General features: G+C 33.1%; 1 protein-coding gene across 2 annotated transcripts in view; it reads right to left on the minus strand.

The window, feature by feature from the left end:
- LOC114348778 (uncharacterized) overlaps window positions 1-23,021 on the minus strand; it is an 882,222-nt gene that overhangs the window by 19,843 nt on the left and 839,358 nt on the right. The window contains exon 4 of one of the 2 annotated variants that reach the window (XM_028299269.2): window positions 7,554-7,664. In XM_028299269.2, the coding sequence (XP_028155070.2) occupies window positions 7,554-7,660 (107 nt within the window). In that variant the 5' untranslated portion in view covers window positions 7,661-7,664. Of the gene's footprint in view, window positions 1-7,550; window positions 7,665-23,021 lie in introns of both variants that reach the window. The other variant, XM_050657193.1, reaches the window with a different exon arrangement.

Here is a 23,021-nt window from a genome sequence, read left to right on the forward strand (position 1 = left end):
GCAGCACCAACTCAAACAAAAAACAAAGTCGATGGACTACACATGGAATCCACGGAATACTTATACAGGAAAAGAATATCAGAGAAGATTGCTGATAATGGAATATTAGAAAACGATAACATCGATGAAAGCTGGCAAAAGCTCAAAAATAACATAATCGACGCTGCAACAGAATCACTTGGAGAGAGAAAAGTAAGGAATACTCACATATTAAAGAAGAAAACCCCGCGGTTTAGAGAGGAAGTTAAGATAAAATGCGAAGAAAAGAAGAAAGCCTTTTTACAATACAGAACAAAACAAACACAATAGGCATACAACCACTACAAACGAATCAGAAACGAAACGAATACTTTAGTGAGGCAAATAAAAAGGGAGCACTGGTAGCGTTTCTCAAAACAGACGGAACACGACTTCTACGGAACACAAAAATAAGTATGGAGAATGATCAGAGGGCAAAGAAAGGAGATGAACGAGTTAATAAAAGCGAAACGCATTCAGAAGAAACATGGGCAGACTACTTCCGATCTCTATTTGCTAAAGGCGACGATAATGAACCACCAGCACCTGAAGTTCGACAAACGAAGAAATAAACATCGAGGAGGGAGAGGTAAAGGAAGCATTAAGAAAATTAAAAAATAGAAAATCTCCAGGAGACGATAGAATATCGAACGAACTCCTAAAGTACGGAGGACAAGATCTAACTAAACAACTATTTAAACTAATACAAAAAATAATATAACAAAACAGAATACCACAAGAATGGAGATCAAGCATCCTTATACCTCTCTTCAAAAAAGGAGACAAATCAGGCCCGGAGAATTACAGAGGGATTAACTTGTTAATCACAACATTAAAATTAACAACAAAAGTGATAACAAACAAATTGAATGAAATTATAACATAAGCAGAAGAACAACAAGGTTTTAGGTCGGGAAGGTCATATAATGAGGCAAGTTCAAGAAAAATCGTTGGAATACAACAAACCGGCATATTTATCTTTCGTGGACCTTAAGAAAGCATTTGACAGGGTCACATTAAAGGACGTTATTCACTTGTTATACTCGAGAGAGGTACCTCTGGTAATAATTAAAACGATAGAAAACATCTATTAAAAAAACACAATAAAAGTAAAAGTGGAAGATGAACTAATTAACCCAATTGAAGCCGGCAATGGGATAAGACAGGGGGATTCCTTGAGTCCTTTATTGTTCAACCTTATCATGGACGAAATAATAAAAAAAAGTAAGAAATAAAAAAGGATACCAAATGGGAGAAAAACAACTTAAAATAATCTGCTATGCGGACGATGCAATACATCTCTCAAACTGAAGAGATTAAGTTGAAGTTACAACGTATGCTGCACCAATTCAACATAATCGCCAGAAAATTTAACATGTTAATTTCCTCAAAAAAAGACAAAATGCATGGTTATAACAGCAGATCCAATAAGATGTAAATTGGAGCTGGAAGGTCAGATAATAGAACAAGTGATGGAGTTTAAATGCCTAGGCATCACACTATCTAGCTACGGAAGACTCGAAACAGAAGTGGAAGATCAAGTTAATAGAGCAAACAAAGCCGCAGGTTGCCTGAATGACACAATATGGAGAAATAAAAATATCGGAAAAGAAATGAAAGGCAGAATTTACAAAAGAGTCATCAGACCAATAATGACATACGCGGCAGAAACACGACCCGGCACAGAGAGGACAACAAGATTGCTCGAAACAGCGGAGATCAAAACCCTTCGAAAAATCAATGGTAAGACTCTATGGGACAGAGTTGGAAGTACAGATATACGACGGAGATGCAAGGTGGATAACATTCTGGGTAAGAAACAGAAGAATAGAATGGAATGACTACATAAGCCGAATGACAACAAATAGGGTAGTCAGGACAGCGAGAGACGGTTCCCAATAGGAAGACGATCAGTGGGAAGACCACGAAAAGGATGGAACGACAACTTACTAGAGGCACATTGAAAAACAGACAGAGTCATGTCTACACAAAAAGAAGAAGAAAGAAGAAGAGGATTTGATTTGCAATAACTTTTTTATTTATAAACATTTTTTATTTAGAAAATTTCATTTCAAAATGCCAGTATTTTCAAGAACGTTTCCTGTTGAACATTTTCATCTACAATGCATAGTGTTTTCATAATATTGAAAATAGTGAAAAACTTCGCCCAGTTGAAAGTAGTTCCCAGTAATTTTTTATTCTCCTAATGCTTTTTCGGTTTCATTTCCTGAGATAATTGCAATTAAACTAGAATAATTCTCGTTTCTAGATAGATTTAAGTAATTAATTGCTATGTCAGGTACACGGTTCTACTAATCAATTCTATTGCAAATGGTCGACTACAGTATCCAATTGTACTTAATTTCATTAAATAGGTATTTGTCCTATTTTTTTAATCAATTATGAAATTAAATGTTGATTTTGAATTACAGATGAAATAGATATCTTTCAAAAACATAAATTTGACCAGAATTTAGAAACTATAGAAATGACTTATTTTTGAATAATTTAATAGTAGGTTTACATATTCAAGTAATTTAAATATCTTAAATATTACCTGGTTATTGCCGAGGTAATACCTGGTCCTTACTCAGGTAATAACAAAAAACAGCAATGAAATGGTATCAGAATCATAATAAGCGAAGCTATAGAAAAAGCGTTACAAATGTTATCTATCATTTATTTCATATCGTATGCTACTTCTACGACCTCAAGAAAACTCAATCAACCTCAATAGTTTACATCAAGTCGATGCTCCAAAAACCGATAAATCTTATACTGAGATTGAACAATATAGAATAGTTCTGTTAGATATTAGATATATTATAATAATATTCATCCTTACACCTAAAGGTAGAAAGGCTTAGGACTAAGTAAGTAAGTATAATAATATTATTATTTATATAAAAATATTATGTTAAAATGACAATATGAAAATAATAATGGGAGATATCAGTGGAATAAAGGAAAAAAGCAAAGTTCAAAAAATATAATAATAGTCTCCCGTCTCTCGCTAACGTAGCCTTGGGAGTATAGCAGAGTAGTCTGATATCTCTAGGTCCCACGGTATACAACGAAGGTAACGGGGCCAACCGCCTATTATTACCCCTGGTTTTATACAAGGTACTCATTTTTATTTAGGCTAAATAGACCTGAGGCCTACAGAGATTTTTAAAAATGTCTAGATTGTCTCGCCGGCTCTGGGATTCAATCCTCGGCCAACCTGCGTAGAAGTCAGACATCGTACGACCTGAGCTATCCGGCCCAAAGTTAAAAAAAGGAAAAGTTCAAAAAATCGTTCGTGAAAATCAACTGGGAATAGGGGATGAAATAGACGACAGAATAGAACGAAATCGTAGCCCTGATAGACGACGAACAACCTGGCTGCGTAACATCAAGGAGTGGACAAGACTAAACCTCCAAACTTTAATAAGAAAAACAGAGAATAGAGAAAATTTGTAGAAGTCATCGCCAACCTCCAGTAATAACGAAACACAAAGTCGTACGTGGTTATGTATACTCACATACATATAAGTTTCGATTATAATATGTTGTTTTATATAAATATTTGGAATAATTTTTCATACAACATAATGCATCTGTTTACATAGCTAACCATACGAATTTATCATGGACAGTGTTTGACTTTTTGTTAATTTGGTTTTATTTGTATTAAATAGGCTGGGAGCGGATTTTGTGCGTGATTAGTAATATGGAAAAACTATACGGGGATATGTTGAATTAGTTGTGTACATGACTTTCACCAACAGCCGGAAACCAGAGTTGGGGCCGAGGGTAGTTATAAGGGGTCAAAGTCGCGGATTTTATTATTTTTTTTGTGACGCTCATGATCGAGATAGCGCGCCAAAATTTGGGAATAAGTAGGTCATGACGTAACTAAGTAAAATCTCTAGGAGTAGCACTCTGCGTGGTCGACAAAGGGGTGGGGCAGGGGTGAATATAAAAAAATGTAAGGAGTTTTTTGCGACGTTCGTGATTGAGAGAGTGCACCAAAATTTGGGAATAAGTAGATCATGACATTACTAAGTAAAATCTCCAGGGGCGTAACGCTGCGTGGGGGACAAATGTTGTGCCGGGTCACAAAAAAAATAATACACACTGTGACTTTGACCCCTTAAAACTACCCTCATCCCCAACTCTGGTTTCCAGCTCTGGGGATTTTACTTAGCTAAGTCATAGTCTACTTATTCCCAAATTTTGGTGCACTATATCAATCTAGCACGTCGCAAAAAACCACATATATTTTTTATATTCACACCTACCCCCACCCCTTTATCGGTCACGCAGCGTTCCATCCCTGGAGATTGTACTTAGTTACCTCATAGCCTACTTATTTCCAAATTTTGGTGCACTATCTCAATCATGAGCGTCCCAAAAAAATTAATAAAAACGGCGATTTTGACCCCTTATAACTACCCTCGTGCCCAACTCTGGTTTCCGGCTCAGAGGATTTTACTTAGTTATGTCATGGTCTACTTATTCCCAAATTTTGGTGCACTCTGTCAATCACGAAAGTCGCAAAAAAAACCCTTATATTTTTTGTTTTCACCCCTGCCCCACACCTTTGTCGGCCACGCAGAGTGCCACCCCTGGATATTTTACTTAGTTACGTCGTGACCTACTTATTTCCAAATTTTGGTGCACTCTCTCGATTATGAGCGTCACAAAAAAAATAATAAAAACGGCGACTTTGACCCATTATAACTACCCTCATCCCCAACTCTGGTTTCCGGTTCTGGGGATTTTACTTAGTAGTGTCATGATCTACTTATTCCCAAATTTTGGTCCACTATCTCAATCGCGAACGTCGCAAAAAACCCTTTATATTTTTTATATTCACCCCTACCCCCACCTCTTTGTCGGCCACGCAGCGTTCCGCCCCTAGAGATTTTACTTAGTTACGTCATGACCTACTTATTCCCAAATTTTGGTGCATTATATCGATCATGAGCGTCATAAGCGTCATAAAAAAAATAATAAAATCCGCGACTTTGACCCCCTATAACTACCCTCGGCCACAACTCTGGTTTCCGGCCGTTGGTGAAAGTCATGTACACAACTAATTCAACATATCCTCGTATAGTTTTTCCATATTACTTATCACGCACAAAATCCGCTTCTATCTCTCCGACTAATAGTCTAGGCGCCAAATAGAAGTCACCGTGTCCTTTTCAATTCTGATGGACAAACTCAACGGTTTCTTATGGATTTTTGGCTGCTGATTACGAATTTAGAGGGTGGATTTCGATCCAAGTGGGCGAAAAATTGTTATAAACAATTTAATTGTTTATAAGGCTCTGGCTCTAAAAAATATAAAAAATATGTAAAACTAAAACAGATGCAAAAAAATGTTTCAAATAAAATTTGTCCCCTAATAAAAAGCGAAGAAAAAATCGTTTACTGAACTCAAATCCAATAAAATAAAAATGTATACCATTTTTATTCAGTTGCAATGCGAAGGCAAAACAATCTTACTTTTCAATTAGAATACGGAGTGCAGTCCAGTCCCTTGAATCGCGATTTTCGGCTCTTATTGGAGCCTTCATCGGAAGGAACGTAGGCACTGTTCTCCATATTTTAACTGATTCGTATCGAGAGGTTTTCCCACCCATTGCAACTGAAGTGATGATAGTAGGTGGCTAGCGCCATCTGGCATTGAAAGACGAGGTAGTTTTCAATCCTAATAGTAATTTATTAATATTGAAAATATTAAAAATATTACTAAAATATTTTTAAAGATTTTTAAAAATCGATTAGTAATATTTTTAATACTTTCAATATTAACAATTTACTATTAGGATTGAAAACAACTTCGTCAAATCCAATAATTATTACTCAAGATATTGGAATATTAGTGCACAATGCAAATTGAAAATTGCGAAATAAGTATTTTTCGCATCTTTATCGATCGTACCTCAGCTTCTACGCATGCAAATCAGCCGTGGAAGGAATCATTTTAAAGCCTAATTAACAGGCTTCCAAATAAAGTTTGTTAAATTACTTTGTCTTTATTTGTTTTAAAGGTAGACACGTTTGTAGTTATAATTGTTAAAGTTATAATTTTCTTAATAAAATTGTACATTAATTTGTTTATACGGATTTCAAGCAAATTTGAGCCATAAACATTTATACTTTAATTAACAATAATGATAGAAGAACTCAAAAGGAACAATTTGAGCTTAGAAAATATTCATAAGTTTATTTTTGGCCAAGATATCGATATTTTAATGGCGCGCTATAAGGAGCAAGATCGGCTCATGCTCACACTGTAAAGGTTCACGTGCTAACTTCTCCATGCAAATTATAATTTCTATGTATATATACGCTATCTTCATTTTTCATTTTTGAAGATCCTAATAAAATTTTACATAATTATTATATTAAATCATCATACTGTACCTAGTATAACCTTTCATTCTATTTACTTTGTCTTCTATTTTTTGTACTAAGTGAGAAAAAAAAATATTAAAAACTAATCTTTCAGAAATAAAACTAAAAAATCAGCTGCTACTATTTATTAAGAATAGGCAAGGCCTCCTGAGCAAAATAATGTAACACGAGAGCTGTTGATCAGTGTTATTACCGCGATTTTACTTGACTGTGAGCCGATCTTTCACCTCACAGTGCCATTAAAATATAGATATCTTGTCCAAAAATAAACTAACGAACATTTTCATAAGCTCAAATTGTTCCTTTTGAGTTCTTCTATCATTATTGTTAATTAAAGTATAAATGTTTATGGCTCAAATTTGCTTGAAATCCGTATAAACAAATTAATGTATTAATCAATGTATGTAATTATAATGTAATGTATGTAATTTTTTAAACAAAAATTATAAATTTAAACGGGTATAACTTTAAAAGAAATGAAGACAAAATAATCGAAGAAACTATGTTTGGAAACCTATTAATTAAGCTTTAAAATGAAACCTTCTATTGCTCATTTGCATCCGTAGAAGCCGAGTTACAATCGATAAAGCTTTTGATAAAAATACTTATTTTGCAATTTGAAATTTGCATTGTGCGCTAATTTTACAATATCTTAAGTTCGAATTATTGGATTTACATTTAGTAAACGTTTTTTTCTTCGCTTTTTATTAAGAAACAAATTTTATTTGAAACAGTTTTTTGTATCTCTTTTAGTTTATGAGCCAGAGCCTTATATAGGCTCTGCAATTTTTTTACAATTTTCTACAACAATTTTTTGACCACTTGGATCGAAATCCACCCTCGAAATTCGTAATCAGCAGCCAAAAATCCTTAGGAAACGTTTGTCCATCAGAATTAAAAAGGACACGGTGACCCCTCTGGCGCCTAGACTATAATATGTTTTGCAACTTTCCAATCAATATTTATGATTGTGACACTTCTATAGAGAAATTCTCTATTATTATAAAAAAAACTATCTACTTTTTCTCTTTCGATGAGTTGGTGGTTTTTGCAACCAAAACTACTACTGTAAATTAAACTAGAAAATTATTTTGAATTGTATATAAAAGATATTGTACCACTACCTTGCCTGTTGTTGTGCGCTTATTGTAGCAGATTGTAGAATTATAGAGCTTGTTATGAGGAACAATAATGCAATGGCGCTGTTTCCGCTTACTCCAGATGTCCTCATATTGCTGAAACAAGAATATTTTAATTAGACAAATAATTTAGTACAGCGTGTCTTTGATTAATGGTTTCATTTAAGCTACCAGTACAATTTAGAAGACTACAAATAATCATTTTTTTCAAGAATTTTTTTCAGAACCTTGATTTAAAATTAACATAAAGCTTATTACATATTATTAGTATATAACTCTTAGAGAGTACAAAAAACACAGGGTGTAACAAAAATACAGGTCATAAATTAAATCACATATTCTGGGACCAAAAATAGTTTGATTGAACCTAACTTACCTTAGTTCAAATATGCACGCAAAAAAAGTTACAGCCCTTTGAAGTTACACGATAAAAATTGATTTTTTGCGATATATCGAGAACTACTAGAGATTTTTTAATGAAAATAGACACATGGCATTTTTATGGCAGGAACATTTTAAAAATAAACTATAGTTAAATTTGTGCACCCCATAAAAAATTTATGGGGGTTTTGTTCCCTTAAACCCCCCCAAACTTTTTTGTACGTTCCAATAAAATTATTATTGTGGGACCCTTAGTTAAACACATTGTTTTTAAAACTTTTTTTCCTCTTAATATTTTTTCGATAAACCAGTTTTAATCGAGATGCGGCATTTTTTTTAATATGTTTACATAAAAATTTTATGGGGGTTCTGTGCCTTTAAACCCCCCAAATGTTTGTGTACGTTCCAATTAAACTATTATTGCGGTACTGTTAGTTAAACAGGATGTTTTTAAAACTTTTTTGCCCCCTAGTATTTTTCCGATGAGGCACCTTTTATCGAGATGTGGCTTCTTTTCTAATATAGTTCAAAATATACCTCAAACTGTAATTTATAAAAAAAAATCATATTACCATGTCTTTATAATCGTACGTAACAGTATACAAATATGTGGTGGATTTGACAAATATTCAAAATATCTCGATAAAAACTAGCTTTTCCAAAAAGAACCAGGAGGCAAAAAGTTTTAAAAATATCCTGTTTAACTAATGGCGTAACAACAATAGTTTAATTTGAACGTACAAAAAAGTTTGGGGGGGTTAAAGGAACAAAACCCCATAAAATTTTTATGGGGTGCACAAATTTAACTATAATTTATTCTTAAAATGTTCCTGTCATAAGAATGCTACGTGTCCATTTTTATTAAAAAATCTCTAATAGTTTTCGGATATATTGGAAAAAATCGATTTTTATCTTGTAAATTCAAAGGGCTGTAACTTTTTTTGTATGCTCATTTGGACTAAGGTAAGTTAGGTTCAATCGAACTATTGTTGGTCCCAGAATATTTGATTTAATTTATGACCTGTATTTTTGTTACACCCTGTATATCTTTTTTCATTTATGCACGCACACTAATATTGTAGAGGGCGCAAAACTCGAGGACTCGAAAAATGATGGCGGACAGTTAATCTCAGGATATCTGAAACAAAGAAATCGTACGGCATTTGAAAAAGGAAGGTTTCTTACGTGACAATTTACCACAATTTGACCAAAAAATAAAAAATTAATATTATTTAACCATGAAAAACTAAAGGAAAACACGTCATTGTCTATGGTCATTTTAGAGTTGTTAGGTAATCAAGACATTCCGCAAGCACAAACGCACCAAACTCTTTGAACTTTTATTATAATAAATATCGGCTTATATTCTCACAGTGACCCTGGACAAATCATTGATACGCAAATTCTATTATTAGGTTTTATGGTTAACTATTTGGAACATTTAAAACAGAAATATAGTATTTTGTACTCTACCTTCTCTCTTACTTACTTACTTACTCCGTAGCGTTACAACCCGTCGTGGGTTTTAGCCGACTCGACAACATGCCTACCTTCTCTCTCCTCTTCTTATTTATAAACATAAGGGTAAAATTTTCTGTTCCGAGAAAGTTAATTATTGAATACCAAAAAGTTCACTGAATATCTCCTTCTTAACATCAAAATTGACGTATCCTTCCAATATTTAACAAATCTACAGGAATCAGGAATGAAGACATTACAATAATAGAAAGTCTTCAAATTGTCACCCTGTATGCACTGAATCGAAGGAGAAAGATTACGCTGCATATAAGCATCTAGTTAGAGACAAGAAAAAGCTTAAACAGAAATTTTGGAACAAAAGTATAAATAAATCTAGATATTAGAACATAAAGATGATTCGTTCGACCTCCACAGAAATACCAAAAAAGAAACCGGTTTCTATAAATTCAAAAAAATCCAATAGATGATACTGAAGAAATAAAACAACATGAACGAACTGACAAAATTTGAAGACAATAGGAATGCCACTATGTATCAAAATAAAAAAAGGATGATACCGAACCACCTATTCACAAAGTGGTAGTAGAAGCTGCTATACCCAGCATTAACGACGAAAAAGCCGCAGGTCTAGACGACTCCCACGCAGAACTTTTGAAAATTATGAACAAAGTCACAATAAAAAAGCTTACCAAGATCATTAACTATTAACAATATACACCAGTGGATAAACTGGAAAAATAGTCCTACAGTGGCTTGCTTACATCAACTTTCATTACAACACCTAAAAATCTTAATGTGAAAAAATGTTTATATAACTGACGAGTATTTATGTACAGATATCTAAAAATTAAAACTAATTTGAGATTTAATGTCATTTTTTCTAATTTTTTTTACTTAGCTTAATGCCTCGAAAACTAATGGCCATAAGCATGGTACAGTGGTTTTTTCAATCAGATACTTAGTGTAATTTGTAGTGTGTGTGTGTTGAGTAAATGTCTTGTTACTAAGCAAAGTCGACGTCATTGTCTGCAAAGAGAGGCTAATCGTATCCGAATGTCTGCGGTCCCTCCGGTGAGTACCGATTTCCATATTTAATTTGCGTAGAATTGTGTTATTTGTATGTATACCTATTGAACATGGGACAACAGAATTTTGGCCGCTACTATTGGCATGGACACGATTCGGAGAATCGTATTGTAACGTTACAAACGTCACATCTTTGATATTTTATTTTTAAATAATTACTTTACTTTATTTTCTTTAATATTTCATTAGTAACTATTTTCTTCTATTTGTTTTACCAGTTCTCTTCGTTAAAAATTCGTTGGCGCCCTCTTTGATTATTCTCTTTTATTATTCTCTTTTGTTATCCTCTTTTATTATCCTCTTTTATTACCCTCTTTTATTATCCTCTTTTATTACATACTGAATGAATTACATATAACATACTGAACATACTCCGTACATTGTTACTCTGTAAGTATCTGTTTTTCAATACGGAACATGCCTGTACTGAACTAGTACTTGGTTGTCATTTCAAAAGTCGCACTGTCATGAAAGTGTCACTTCATCCCTATCAGAAGACACAAAATGGAAAGGAAAAATTATTTCTTATAAAAGGCATGTAATTTGAAAATGAAATCATTTCTATTTCAACAATCAACTCTCTTGGGGTAAGAATATTACGTATCATATTTAATTACATTTCTACATGCATACCTAGCTTTTTATAACATTTTTTCTAATGTTTCTGTATATCTAACCTAACCCCAATGCCAAACCATGTTTTCTGATATTGTAGTTTTAAATATTTCTTTCTAATTTAGGTGTATGCACGTTTAGTTATCAAAATTTTAACTATTTTCCTCATCTAAATTCCATTTAATTTACCGTTGCCATCTACTAGTTTCTGAATACTATTTGGCAAAAGTACATTTTGGTTTTTCTTCTTTATCGTTGATATGTGTTTTACTGTTACAGTTTTTGGGATGAAGATGAACCTTTCTCCTTTCGGGAGCTTTAAGCCATCCTCATCACCGGTGATGGAACTACAAAGGCAGGACTTCATGGATAGACTACAGCACCCAACATCTTCAGCTGCAGGTACCCAGGCCGACCATCCGCCCAGGCCTACAAGAAGTCTACAGCAGTACCATTCAACATCAAGAAGTTACCATCAATACCAAAAGCCATACGTATAATCCAGAATTGTTAGTTTTTGGCAAGAATTTGAATAAATTTGTTAATGCAATTTTATAAGTAATATTTTTATTATATCTTTATTGAACAATAAACATAATTAGTTACAAAAACTCTTTTGTTTGTTTCCATTCTAAATTTTCAGAGTTCATTTCTAAGATTAGGACAAGACGACCACACACCTGAGTGACTGAGCTAAGCTAAGGGTGTAACGATGGCTATCTTGGATGATTGAGGTAATATTTTCGAATATTATTTCAATTAGCTGGGGTAGTCCATCGCGTATTTTGTTTCAGTATCACACACATTCACGTAGGTTTATCTTGAAAATTCCACACCTGTAATTTTGAACCAATCAAAATACGTTATTTTGACAGATCACCATGGCAACGGAGGTATTTTATCGGAAATTTTTTGCTCGTGGGGTACCCAACAGCGAATTATAGTGGAAATTTTTTGACGTTTACAATAACAGAACATTTTTGACAGACTGGTTTTTATTTGTTTACATAATTTAGTTTTGATTCATTTTCTATCACTTGTAGTTACTCAAAACTTATGTAAAATTGAAGAATATACTATTTTCTATCTTGAAATGGTATTCCCATGCAACTACAATGAGTAGAAATTACGAATTTGAAAGCCTAAATAATTGCTGACAAAGCTATGGCGCGCTATTAATCTGTTCATGCAGCTTTGGATTTTCAAATGCAAATTTGGTGTGGAATTTTCTTACCGAATACCACGCGAAGTCAAATTAATATCCGGAATTTTTTTTTTTGATCATGAATATTTTTAGAAAATTTCCCTCGTCTGCGACTCGGGAAATTTTCAAAATATTCATGATCTCAAAAAAATTTCCGGAAATAATTTGACCTCTAGTGGTATTACTAGTGAAAATTCCACACCTGTAATTTTGAACCAATCAAAATACGTTATTTTGACAGATCACCATGGCAACGGAGGTATTTTATCGGAAATTTTTTGCTCGTGTGGTACCCAACAGCGAATTATAGTGGAAATTTTTTGACGTTTACAATAATAGAACATTTTTGACAGACTGGTTTTTATTTGTTTACATAATTTAGTTTTGATTCATTTTCTATCACTTGTAGTTACTCAAAACTTATGTAAAATTGAAGAATATACTATTTTCTATCTTGAAATGGTATTCCCATGCAACTACAATGAGTAGAAATTACGAATTTGAAAGCCTAAATAATTGCTGACAAAGCTATGGCGCGCTATTAATCTGTTCATGCAGCTTTGGATTTTCAAATGAAAATTTGGTGTGGAATTTTCTTACCGAATACCACGCGAAGTCAAATTAATATCCGGAAATTTTTTTTTTTTGATCATGAATATTTTTAGAAAATATTTTCAAAATATTCATGATCTCAAAAAAATTTCCGGAAATAATTTGACCTCTAGTGGTATTACTAGTGAAAATTTTAGAAACAAAAAACACAATATTCAGTGACTTCCTACCTAGATCAGTCAATATTCAATGTACACTGAATACACAATATGCCATTCTGATTGTTTCTGCATATTATAGTTGTTTTAACAACTCTCTGCAATTATTCGCAATCATAGTTTGTATAACACAAACACGCATACCCTGGAGCAGGAGGGGTCAAGAGGTCGGCCACAACGATTTTGAAAGTAGCCATGACACTAAACTATTTGTTTTAACGCAAAATGACCCTACCGCTAAGAAGAATGTGGACATAATAATAAAAATGGTTGTAAAACATAATTGTGGAAAATGTTATCTAAGAATAGTAGCCCAGTTAGTACAGTTTACCACCTATTTATAATGGAATTAATGAATAAATAATACGTATTGAAAAAAAAACGAATAAAGGGTTTTTAGTGCTTACTTTTAGTGCTTTAGTGCTTAGTGGGAAATATGCAAAAAAAAAGACCCTTTTAGGGACTGTGAGAAATCCAGGTATCTGAATTTTTTAGTTGTTATACATAACAGGCTATTATACATTTTCTGATTTCGGTTTCTTTTTCAATTATGAATAATTAAGTGTCAAAAATTCCCTGTTTTCGATGTTTTGCTTACCATTACAAAGCTTAATATTTGGGGTGGGTACAATAAAATTACAAAACTTAATATTTCAAAATATAAACAAAAGGTTTCAATTAGCAATTGCTGTTATTGAAATTGTTTAATATGCATAAAAAATCATTTATCTACTCTATCTCATATTAGGTATAAGTTTTTACTTTTTGAAAACTGTCATTGTAAATAGCAGTGAGTGAAGGATTCAAAGTGTGCGTGAAGTAACAATGTATTTTAAATGGGATTTACTTTTTCGCACTGTTTTTTGGCACACTTTCATATAATCAAATATACTTAACTTTCGCGTTGTCATGGTGATGACATATGGTGAGCAATAAATTACAACAAACTTTTGACAGTTTTGTGGTTTGAAAGAAGTTAGAATTTTTAAATGACAAAGTTCTAAAAATTGTAGAATAGAAATGAATTCCAGTGACGAAGAGTTACAGTTTTTTTATTTGTTTATCGTAGATAAAATATAGTATGAAACTGTGCGTGAAGTACTTTTTGCGAACTTACGCGATGTATAGCACTCGCTCCGTTGTCGTTCGTGCTCTAAAAATCGCGTGCGTTCGCAAAAAGCATACTTCACGAACTGTTTCATAAATAACTATTATCTGCTCTATCTCATATGTATAAGTTTTTAGTTTGTGAAAACTCTCATTGTAGACAGTAGTACTTGAAGGGTTTAAAGTGTGCGTGAAGTAACAATGTATTTTAAATGGGTTTTAATTTTTCGCATTGTTTTTTGGCACACTTTCATATAATCAAATATCCTTAACATTCGCGTTGTCATGGTGATGACATGTGAGCAATAAATTACAACAAAATTTTGACAGTTTTTTGGTTTGAGATAAGTTTGAATTTTTAAATGTCAAAGTTCTAAAATTTGTAGAAGAGAAATGTCCCGAAAAGATTTGTCATTAATTATACCACACATTTTGAGGTCAAAAATAGTTCGATTGAACCTAACTTACTTTAGTATAAATGTGCTCACAAAAAAAGTTACAGCCCTTTGAAGAAATTACAAAATGAAAATCAATTTTTTTTTAATATGTCCCCTTAAACCCCCCCCTCCCACCAAACTTTTATGTACGCTCCAATTAATTCATTGTTGTGGTACCATTAGTTAAACGTAACGTTTTTAAAACTTTTTTTCTTCCTAGTATTTTTTCGATAAGTCAGTTTTTATCGAGATGCGGCTTCTTTTTTAATATATTTACATTAAAAATTTATGGGGATTTTGCTCCTTTAAACCCCCCAAATGTTTGTGTACGTTCCAATTAAAGTATTATTGTGGTACCATTAGTTAAAAACAGTGTTTTTAAAACTGTTTGCCTCTTAATCTTTTTTTTTTTTTGATAAGTCACCTTTAATCGAGATGTGGCTTCTTTTTCAGAATATACATAAAAGGGTAAATTATAAATACGTTCAGATTATTAACCTATAATCGTACTTAATTAACCATATACTAATACGTGGTGGATTCGACAAATATTCAAAATATCTCGATAAACACTGGCTTATCGAAAAAGTATTAAGAGGCGAAAAAGTTTTAAAAACATTTTATTTAACTAATGGTGCTACAATAATAATTTAATTGGAACGTACAAAAAAGTTTGGGGGGTTTAAGGGAACAAAACCCCCATAAATTTTCTATGGGGTGCACAAATGTCACTTCAGTTTTTTTTAAGATGTTGCTGCCATAATGATGCCTCATGTCCATTTTCAATAAAAAATATCTAAGAGTTTTCGATATATGAAAAAAAATTGATTTATTTTGTTACTTCAAAGGGCTGTAACTTTTTTTTTGTGCAATATTGTAAATAGGTAAGTGAGGTTCAATCAACCTATTTTTGATCCCAGAATCTGTGGTGTGATTTATGACCATTCTTTTTGGGACACCCCGTATATTCCAGTATCGAAAAGTTACAGTTTTTTTATTTGTTTATCGTAGATAAAATATTGTATGAAACTGTGCATGAAGTACTTTTTGCACACTTATGCAAGGTATAGAACTCGCTCCGCTCGTGTTCTAAATATCGCGTGCGTGCGCAAAAAGTATAGTTATTTATGAAACAGTTCGTGAAGTATGCTTTTTGCGAACGAACGCGATGTTTAGAGCACGAGCGACAGCGGAGCGAGTGCTATACATCGCGTAAGTTCGCAAAAACTACTTCACGCACAGTTTCATACAATATTTGATCTACGATAAACAAAAAAAAAAAACTCTAACTCTTCGTCACTGGAATTCATTTCTATTCTACAATTTTTAGACCTTTGACATTTAAAAATTCTAACTTCTTTCAAACCACAAAACTGTCAAAACTTTTGTTGTAATTTATTGCTCACATGTCATCACCATGACAACGCGAAAGTTAAGGATATTTGATTATATGAAAGTGTGTCAAAAAACAGTGCAAAAAAGACAGATTGTTACTTCATGCACACTTTAAATCCTTCACGCATTGTTATTTATAATGACAGTTTTCACAAATTAAAAACTTATACATAATATAAGATAGAGTAGATAAATAACTGTTTTATAACCAAGATCAACTCAGATTATAAAACTTACTACAGCTTCAATATCGTCATCTAATTTAACTGCGCCTGTTTTGTCTAGTTTATGCCTGCGTTAACTTTTTTGTATTTTAAATACTCAATAGTTCGGTCTGTGTTACGTCTGTTTTTAATTTTTAATATATTTCTGCTGCATCTTCCCTTCTATGAGCATAATGGTGAGGTCATCAGCGTCGGTATTGACTTTGGTGTATTGATTTATTAGTTAGGACATCAGCTCTTCATATTTTAACAGTATTATGACATTTTTGAGAGATAGGTTAAAATAGTGTTGGTGTCTACTCACTTTAATCGTTTGATTATTGAAAAGTTTCCAGTGAGCTTATTTTGTATTCTGACAGTTGCAGGTTACGAATCCATTGGTACTTTTTACTAGTCGTATGTATTTTTGGGGGACGTTAAATCTATACAATATTTGATATAACTGGTGATGTGTTGAAAAACATATAAAGATACCAATAACAATAACTAAAGAAAAGGGTACTCAACATTTGTGTTCTACCAGTTATGACCTATGGAATGGAGACCATACCACATACAGAGTTATCATCCAACAGATTGAGAACGAGGAAGAGAGTCATCGAACGAGTTATGCTAGGAGTATCTCAAAGAGAACATATACGAAAAGAGGACGTGCGAAGCAGGACGAAAGCAGTGGCGGCCCGTGAGGTAGTGCCATAGAGCCATGGCACTACCTTGCTAACTATGCAGAAACATATTTTTTATCTTAAAAACATTTTAATGCCTGTTTATTTTTTTTGTGAATATTTCTCTTTATTTTTATAAATTATATCAAATCTGGCAACTGTGTAGCGCAATGCAAATCTACCGACTCTGGCCACCCACAGCTGACCGGATAAAGGATGAAAATCATAAAAATCCCAGTGCCGAACGGCATAGTGGCTCGTGAGAAAAGAGAAAGATTGTATGAGCATCCTGTGTAAGTGACAGAGAGAGAGAGCGGTATTGCACTTTTAACATACGTTTAAATTGGAGTCTCCGTGCTAGGCTCGAAATCTCGAAAAGGAAGTTAGTGGATCTTAAGATACAATGTTTTAGATCTACATATTTCTAGTTTCTTTACGCGTTCGCTTGACGCTATTGTGTTTATTGTCTACTACTGTATTGTATATTTGTGTTTATACTCTACTATATTTTTTAATTTGTAATTATTAGTTAGTGCGTTGTGATCGTGGGTGTCGTAGGTATAAAAATAATATTTTGATTATTTTCTACGTTTAATTTATTTATTGACAATGAATCAAATTAGTATATTAAAAAACTCTTTTGGTGGTTTTTCGTTAGAAAAAAAAACTACAAATTAAAGAACTCGGTCGGCCTTTACCCGATTTAAAAATTGAAAAACAAAGTGGAAATGGACAAAAACTTCGCTGTCGTAAGTTTAATAAAATTATTTATGATAAAAATAGCTGGTTGTTTGGTTGCGAACAAACTAATAAACTCTTCTGTTTTGTATGCGTTTTGTTTGGAGGTGACGAGACTTGGTCAAACAAAGGCACCGATGATCTTGTACATATATGGGAGAAATTGAAATCCCATGAAAAATCTAAAGTGCACATGAATAACGTTTTTAGCTTTTCAATGCTTGGTAAGTTAAATATAAAATCCCAATTAAATTCAGCTTATCGTGATACTCTAATTAAACATAATGAACAGGTAGATAAGAATCGATATGTCTTGAATCAAATCATAAATTGTATAAGGTTTTGTGGAGCTTTTGAGTTAGCTCTAAGAGGTCACGACGAAACGAAAAATTCAGACAACAGAGGCATATTTAAGTAGCTGGTCAATTTTAGCGCTGAATTAGACAACGACTTAAAGGTTCACATTCAAAGTTCCAAATCTTTTAAAGGTACATCAAAAACAACACAAAATGAACTACTGGAGTGCATGTTAGATGTTTACCACGAGGAAATTAAGAAAGAAATTGAAAATTCTCCATATGTTGCAGTGATTGCCGATGAAACCACAGACGTTGCTGGTGAATTTCAATTAGTTATAGTCTTTCGATATTTGTGTAAAGACGACCAGTTGAGAGATTTTGGAGATTTTACGTGCCGGGCGGACATGATGCTAAGTCAATCGCTGAATGTATTTTAAATGTTTTAAATCCATTGTTAAAACATACTCCAAACAAATTAATCGCTCAAAGTTATGATGGCGCATCTGTTATGAGTGGTGGCTTAAATGGTGTGCAAAAAATTATTAAGGAGACATATCCTCTTGCAAATTACGTTCACTGCTATGCACACCAAATGAATTTAATTATGACAAGTGCATGTTCCATCAATAAGCAGGCTAGGATATTTTTTTCTAATTTATCTGGTTTGTGCTCATTCTTTTCAACGTCCCCTCAAAGAACAAAAATTTTGAATGAGGTTAATCGCAGGTTGCCAAAATCTTCCCAAACACGTTGAAATTTTCAATCACGAAGTGTTCATACTGTTCATGAAAATAGAAAAGACCTCATTGCAGTTATGGACATTATACAAAGTACTTCACGTGATTTGTCTTCCATTAATCAAGCAAATGGTTACAAATTAAAGCTCCAGGATAAAGATTTTGTATTTTGGCTATTTATTTTTAATAAAATTATGCCTCACGTAGAAATTATTTTTCATCAATTGCAAAAAGTATGCACTGATTCTGTCAAAGTGAAAAAAGATTTGGAGAATTTTGCAGCAGCAATTCAAGGTATAAGGGAGCAAATGGACGTCATTATGGATAGTATTCAAGAAGAAATAAACACGTCACAGAGACAAACCGATAATGATGAACCAATAAAAAAAAAGGCGCGAATTGAAGAGGACAGGCCCAGCAGAAAACGGGAAGCCTTAGAGATATGCGATGCAGTTTTGTTGCAAATAAAAACAAGGTTTACCTTCTCCGGACAATTAGTTGCTTCTCATTTATTTATGTCAGAGAAGTTTTCTGCTTATAAGGATAAGTTCCCCGAATCATTTCTTAATGAAACATGCACACAATTTTTATTTTTAAACAAAACTCGACTTAAAACTGAATTACAAGTATTGTATCAGCGAGACGAATTAAGTACTACCTCTGGGGCTGTTCCGTTATCTGTTTTATTAAATGATGAAGGTTTAAAATCTACATTTGAAGAAACCGTTAAACTTTTAAGTATATTAATAACCATTCCCATGTCAACATCTGAAGCAGAACGTTGTTTTTCAATGCTAAAACGAATTAAGACATTCCTCAGAAATACCATGAAGGAAGAACGACTAAGTGCTTTAGGTATGCTGTCTACAGAAAGACATTTTGTAAATGGCATTGACAATTTTAATAATAAAGTCATTGAAAACTTTGCCTCCAAAAAAGAAAGAAGGATGGACTTCACATATCGTAAACTTTAAAAGTGATATTAAATAACTTTGTGCGTGTGTGTAAATAATAGAATAGTGTTATTTTTATAATTTTCTAAATAGGCTCTAGAGACCATATCGTAACAACAAACTTCAAGTACATCAGCAGTGGTAGGAAGAATGAAACATTGACAGCATAGGATTAAAGGACGTGGTGGTCGGATGAGTGTGAGAGACGGAAGCTGATGCGTGATGACGAGCGACTGAGAATCGGGCAAAAGAAGGACATCGGGGAGAAGTCATGCCCTAACGGGCGATTCCACCCTGATGCCCTAGTATGAGAGGGGTGGGGTTTAGCTGGTCCCGGCCACATAGGAGTTACGGAGGGCAGGGAGGTCCGATTTAGGGCCAAACTGGTCGACGTGACACTGATGAGGTTTCAGCTCAGGAACCCAGCACTGTTGGAAATGTTTACCTCCGACGTCTGTTTGCAGATTCCCCACCTAGTGATGAAAAAAACAAAAAAAAAAGTACATCAGCAGTAAATACTGGTGGTAAGTTGAATTTATTTTATTGCTAATTACTTAATTTACGGAAATGTTTTTGAAAAATTTTGGTAAATTTTTTGGCATCCCAAAAATAGTAAATATATAGATATAAGATAAAAATATCTGCGCCAATTTTTTTTTATTTATATTTTATATCCTTTTTGACCATATCGTAAAACCGCCACAAAAAATTTAGGCAGCTGCCCGGATTCTGGCACTACCTTCCTAAAGTTATACGAGCCGCCACTGGACGAAAGAGAAAAATGTAATTGAAAGAATTGCAAAAATGAAATGGAACTAGGTAGGACATGTGGTAGGGACAAAACGAAGGTGCTCGGGAAACATTATACATTGGAGACTACGCAAAGACAGTTGTAGTAGAGGAAGACCACAAAAACGATGGCTAGACGACATCAAAGCAAAACTGTATCGTCAATGTCGCATTCCTAGAATTTGTTTGGAATTTGTTTCACTAATACTAGTTAGTAAGTTGTAAATCTTCCTTCATACGCACGCATATCCATATTTTCCATAGTTTTGATTAGACTATGTAGAATTTATCTATCATAGAGGAATATGATGTCTGCTTAGGATCCGAAAAACCTTATGTAAAATAAATTTAGTACGGTAAAATGCTGGTGCAAAATTTTATTAATCGTTCAGCACAATATTTATATAGTCCGTCCGCTATAACTTTTCCCATGCGGTACGAATCATTTTCAATCAAATTAAGTCAAAACATAAATTGAAACGAACGTCGATGTGTATATACATTTTGTACATTGTATAGTATAATATACTACACACATCGGCGTACGTTTCACTTTCTGTTTTGACTTAATGTGATTGAAAATGAATCGTACCGCATGGGAAAAGTTATAGCGGACGGATATATCTGCTTTTATTACATTATTTCACGGATTTTGCTGTAAATTTTAAAGAACGATTTGGATTGACATGAAATTTGGCACACGGATAGCTAACATGTCAAAGAAAAAAAGTAATATTGTGCCGATTTGTTGTTTTTGCCATGGGAGTGAATTTCACCCCCTATAGGGGGTGAAATAATATATGTCCAAATTAAGTCCGTAAATGGATAAAGTGACTAATTCTAAGCAACTTTTATTCTATAGAGTTTTTTCACCAAGTCACTACTTTTCGGGTTATTTGCGATAGAATATGTTCATTATTCAACAAAATAACCACGTTTTTAGATGGTTTTTCGCAAATAACTCAAAAAGTAAGTATTTTCTAGAAAAAAACATTCTTAGCAAAAATATAGCATATAAAACTGAAAAAATAGTGTATATGTTAGGGCTCTATACCTAGCAGAAGCAGAGTTCGAGCTAATGAAAAATAGGTTCATATTCGTCAAATTCCAAATCGAATATTTTATCGTAAAATATCCAAAAAATTAAGAACTTTTTGGGGAAAACTCATTACAACTTTTTTAAAGAGTTAAAAAAATCTTTAGTTCTATTTTATAAAAAAAATTTCTAGCATCAAAAGTAAATAAGTTACGCCCAAAATAAAGTTGGTCCCTTTTGTTTTGGCAAAAAAAGAATCAGGAAGATCACCCCCTAATTAGCAACTTAAATGAAATTAATCATTACCGCTTTACAACTTACTTTACTTATGTTGTATTTATATGATCTGCAAGTTTCATTAATTTGAAGTGATTATTTTTGAAAAAAATTGCTTTTAAAGTATAATTTAAAAACAATTTAATTTTGAAAAACATTCTTTGTTTCATAATAGGTCTGGATCCGTCGTATGAAAAAAAAGTTGATTAATATCAAGCTGAAAATTTGTTAATAGCTTAAGGGTGTCTAGTCGGATAAACTTTGATGCATGGGAACACTGGAACAGGGGTAGTTTTAATTGTGGAACAGGTTAAAAATTTGGAACGGTCAGACCACGAAAACGGCACATTTATTTTGTCCGACAGAATAGACTTAAACTCTCCGAACAGAGATTACACTCTCATGCAAAAATCAGACTGCTATTTATCATCTGTCATAATTCCTGTCATTTGACATATTGTACATGTTCCACTCATTAAAACGCCCATTTGGTGATAAATAGCAATCTGATTTTTGCATCAGAGTTTAATCTCTGTTCGGAGAGTTTAAGTCTGTTCTCTCGGACAAAATACATGTGCCGTTTTCGTTGTGTGACCGTTGCAAATTTTTAACCCCTTCCACAATAAAAACTTTCCCGGTTTCAGTGTTCCCATATATCAAAGTTTGTCCGACTAGACACCCTTAAGCCATTAACAAATTTTCAGCTTGCTATTAATCAATTTTTTTTTTCATACGCGGGATCCAGACCTATAATAACTTAAAAATTGTCAGAGATACCAAAAAGCTTAAGGAAAAAAAAGTCGGCTTTGCTTTTCTGAATATCTTGTATTTTTTTATTTTTTTGTAAGACAAAAACTGGTTTAGATTTGGTGTTTCTAAATTTGCATACACTCGTGATTAGTGACTCGTTCAAATCCTTTTAACTGCAGCCCTTTCAAAAATAAAAGCTTTGAACCGATGCGACCTACAAATCATATAAACAATACATATACGAGTAAAAAAACTTGTGAAGTGGTAACGATTAATTTCATTATATATGCTAATTAGGGGGTGATTTTCCCGATTTTTTATCAAAACAAAAGGCACCAACTTTATTTTCAGCGTAACTTGTTTAATTTTGATGCTAGAAATTTTTTTAAAAAGCAGAAATAAATCTTTTTTTAAACATTTTAAAAAAGTTAAAATGAGTTCCCCAAAAAGTGCTTCATTCTTTTATTATTTCTTATTGAAATATTCGAGTTCGAATTTGACGAATATGAACC

Source organism: Diabrotica virgifera, chromosome 7 (assembly GCF_917563875.1).
Source record: "Diabrotica virgifera virgifera chromosome 7, PGI_DIABVI_V3a".
Taxonomy (NCBI): domain Eukaryota; kingdom Metazoa; phylum Arthropoda; class Insecta; order Coleoptera; family Chrysomelidae; genus Diabrotica; species Diabrotica virgifera.